Source organism: Elaeis guineensis, chromosome 9 (assembly GCF_000442705.2).
Source record: "Elaeis guineensis isolate ETL-2024a chromosome 9, EG11, whole genome shotgun sequence".
In the NCBI taxonomy this organism is placed as follows: Eukaryota; Viridiplantae; Streptophyta; class Magnoliopsida; order Arecales; family Arecaceae; genus Elaeis; species Elaeis guineensis.
Window position 1 is genome coordinate 3,100,673 of NC_026001.2, and position 3,440 is coordinate 3,104,112.

The following is a 3,440-nucleotide window of genomic DNA, read 5'->3' on the forward strand; positions in this document are numbered from 1 at the left end:
AAGAATAATGAAGTTGATAGTGCTAATGGAATTTGTCATGGTGCAAGACAATCATGATGATTTTCTCTTCTTTGCTGGTACCCTTGGCTACTCAAATCCCTATTTTGTTTTTTCTATGACTACAAATTATTTGACATCCACAGTACCTCTCTCTAGAGAAAAAGGTTGTTTAATAATTTAGGTCTAGATTTTTGAGATACGTTATCAAATAATCGAGCTCTGAATCTTTCATTGTCCAGAACATTTGAGTGTCACAAAGGGAGGTGACCTCTGGGACAAGTTCAATTCATCAATTACCCCTGAAGCGTGGAGCGATCTCCAACCTCATGACATGCAAGCTGTTATGCATGCCATGGATGGCCATGGATATACGTATCTAACTCTCCATCATAAAGGACTTCATAATTACTCCGATAATCTTCGACAGACAAACTGCAGGTCATTTACTTCCCAATTCAAGGAAGAGAAATGATAAAAATATATTTTTTTAGAAGTAAATTTATCAGATTATTTCAGTGATATAAAATATGGTTGATCAAACAAGGACGAGAAGTAGCCATCCATGCTTCAATCTCACTCATCAGCTATGATGACACCTCTGCTATGATAACATCGTAGAGAACCAGAAAGAGATTGGATGATATTGCAGAAAGCCAGAGCAAATAGATCCATTGAAAGATATCGTGAAACCACGTCTCATACATTAAAAACCCAACCATAGATAGCTTGTCATATAGAAAGCAAAACACTGTAGTAAATGTGAGTGTTGGAAGTTGCACAAGAAGGAAAAAGAACTCATCCACACTTCCAACTCCACAGCATCTCATTAAAACCTCACCCATCAAAACACACCACCAACACGCCCTCCCCCCTCGTCCCATCATGACCCTCACAGTCCTAACGTTCAAAGAAACCTAGCATTCAATAACTCCTATCTATAATAACTTCAGGACTTAACATTAGCTTCTTTTTTTTCTTTTTTTTTGTTAAAAAACACACACAGGCACACGCACACAGCACATCTGATTCAAGATCCTAACACCACCTAGTGAGATTACCCCATAGGCCACATCCGGGGCCACCGGGCTCCGGTCCACGTGGCACCAGGTGGTGGCAGGATCTCACCTCTCTCTTTCTTTTTTTGTTTTTTGCCTCTTTTGCCTCCTCACGCGACCGAGTCACACGCCGGGAGGCGCGGGCGGGTGGGGGGCGTGCGGTCACCGCCGCCGGCGGCTGGAGGCGGCGGCGGCGGAGGAGGAGGAGGATGGTGGGGCGGAGAAGACGCCGGTCCAGATCTCGGTGAAGGCTTGGAGGATGAGGTGGTGATGTGAGGGGGAGTTGAGGGCGAGGAAGCGGTGGAGGAGGTCGCGGAGGTCGTCCCACGCGTAGATCTCCATCTCTACGATCATCTGAAGCATCGAGTCCCGGAAGTCGATATACGGGTCCGACGACTCCTTCACCACCGCCACGCTCTCCTCCACCACACCCTTCTTCCGTGCCTTCACCGTCTTCTTCTTCGACCGCCGCTTCAGGCTCTCGGCGGCAGAGTACGTCGGCAGCGACGGCGACGACGTCATGGGGGAGGAGGCGGTGGTGGCCGTGAGGCTGGTGTCCCAGAGGGAGTTGGTGGAGATGGTGGTGGTGGTAGTGGTGGAAGAGGAGAAGGGGTCAGGGGATTTGGGGAGCCGGAATTTTGGCAGCGAGGAGGAGAAGAAAGACGACAGCTTTGGCCGCCGGCAGCTGCAGCCGATATCGACCACCACTGGATGCCGCACCACGAACGTTCTTCTGCTGGAAGACATTGATTTCGACGCAAAAAGGTGGGATTTTTATGGGCGAGCGAGACAGGGGAGAGGCGGAGTGAGGTGAAAGAAGGGCAAGATGACTCCTTTTGGTTGGATAAGGGAAGTATGGGTCTCCGTGGTCTCTTTGAGGAGAGAAGGATTGGATTTTGGTAGGCAAAACAGAGAGATTTTGACGATGGAGGGAAAGAGAACAGGGGAGCTTCTTTGGTAGAACGGGTTGTGGGGTAAGGAGGACGAGAGTTGGAGAGAGTCGAGATAAAGAGGTAAGTCGACCTGAGAGAGAGAGAGAGAGAGAGAGAGGAGTAATTGGAGGTAGACCAGGGAAAGTGGGGTTGGGTTGAGACCTGGGAGTTGAGAGGCTGTGGCCTTTTAGTTGGGAGGAAGAAGTTGGTTTGTTTTGGGGAGGAGGTATTGGCATTTGAGCATTGAAATTAATTGGCCACATGTGAGCTAGGTGACCTCCATGTCCTGCTGGCTAGTGCTAGGGACATGTAATATGAAATTGGCCATTAAATGCATGGTTTGAATTTTGGTTTTACGTACGTATGCATTGCATGTGTTAGTGATGGTTTGAGAATTTCGTATTGTTTTTGTGTTGGTGTTTTTGTGAAGGAATAATAGTATAGAAGTAAACTTACCACTCTCCTTGTATAGACTACGAGCAGTACCTGATAAACTTTGTCTTTTATTAAATTTCTAATTGAATGAGTCAGGTCATATCTCTGTCAATGTACAGACGTTCTTAACTCATGAGGATATTCATGGAAAAATATTCAAAAGAGATTCCAGTCTCACATCTGGCAGGGGGCGCATTGGGATTAATTGATCACTAATGTGGAATTTAATGAGAAAGAACCATAGAAGGCTACGTGAACGGTAGAAAGCCACACGCAGTTTCCAAGTCTTTGTGGCTGTGGCTGGTATAGCCTTAAAGAACGATGACTTGCTAAACTAAACTTCAGACGAATACACGCTATTACACTGAACGCGTCAGAGAGTTGAAGTATAAATCTATGGATCCAAAGCTGCTTAAAATGCGTGTACAAGAGGTCATGTGGGAGTTTATTGCCCAACACATCGTCTCTAATCGAGCTTCACAGCCAATGTAGGAACATGGAATCTTCCTTGTTACCCCGTTGTTCATCATCTTCAGCAGACTTTATATTAAGATGGCCATGTTGATAATTTAAGCGACACATCATCTGTGACAGAATATTCTATATATTAAAGCAGTAGTTTACATGCCCATAGGATATAAATTAGGTATATATGGTGTAATACATGTGGTTGTTAACTGTAGGTGTGATCCATATGTGATATAATTAGGAGGACATTAGATATTCTAGGAATAGCTGGTTCAAATTCAAATATGTTTAAACCGGTATAATTTCGTTCATGGGCTTCCTGGGAGGAAGAGATTAAATTCTCTGGCAAATTCTGCAGTAAAATAACAGCTTTGAATGGTGGAATAGAGGCATTAATGATTTAATTAGAGAAGTGTTGTTCACGAGGGAGGAACCTTATCCACAGAGGTAGTCATAATGAGAAGTGGTTTACCTCGGTGGACCTCCTTGGCCTTGAGCTCGAGTACACACTCATCCATAGTTCCCACCGGTTCAACCTTTCAAATGTTTT

The 3,440-nt window shown here is 45.2% G+C and overlaps 1 protein-coding gene across 1 annotated transcript; it reads right to left on the reverse strand.

Annotated features, from left to right (window-relative positions):
• Positions 1-798: 798 nt before the first annotated feature.
• Positions 799-2,186, reverse strand: LOC105052084 (uncharacterized). The gene has a single exon (XM_010932787.4). It carries the CDS (start codon positions 1,800-1,802, stop codon positions 1,218-1,220), a length of 585 nt encoding a protein of 194 aa, XP_010931089.1. The 5' UTR covers positions 1,803-2,186; the 3' UTR covers positions 799-1,217.
• Positions 2,187-3,440: the final 1,254 nt, after the last annotated feature.

What these genes read in the sequence shown, in the direction of transcription:
- LOC105052084 (XM_010932787.4), bottom strand. Translation starts at nt 1,802, where the DNA reads ATGTCTTCCAGCAGAAGAACGTTCGTGGTGCGGCATCCAGTGGTGGTC.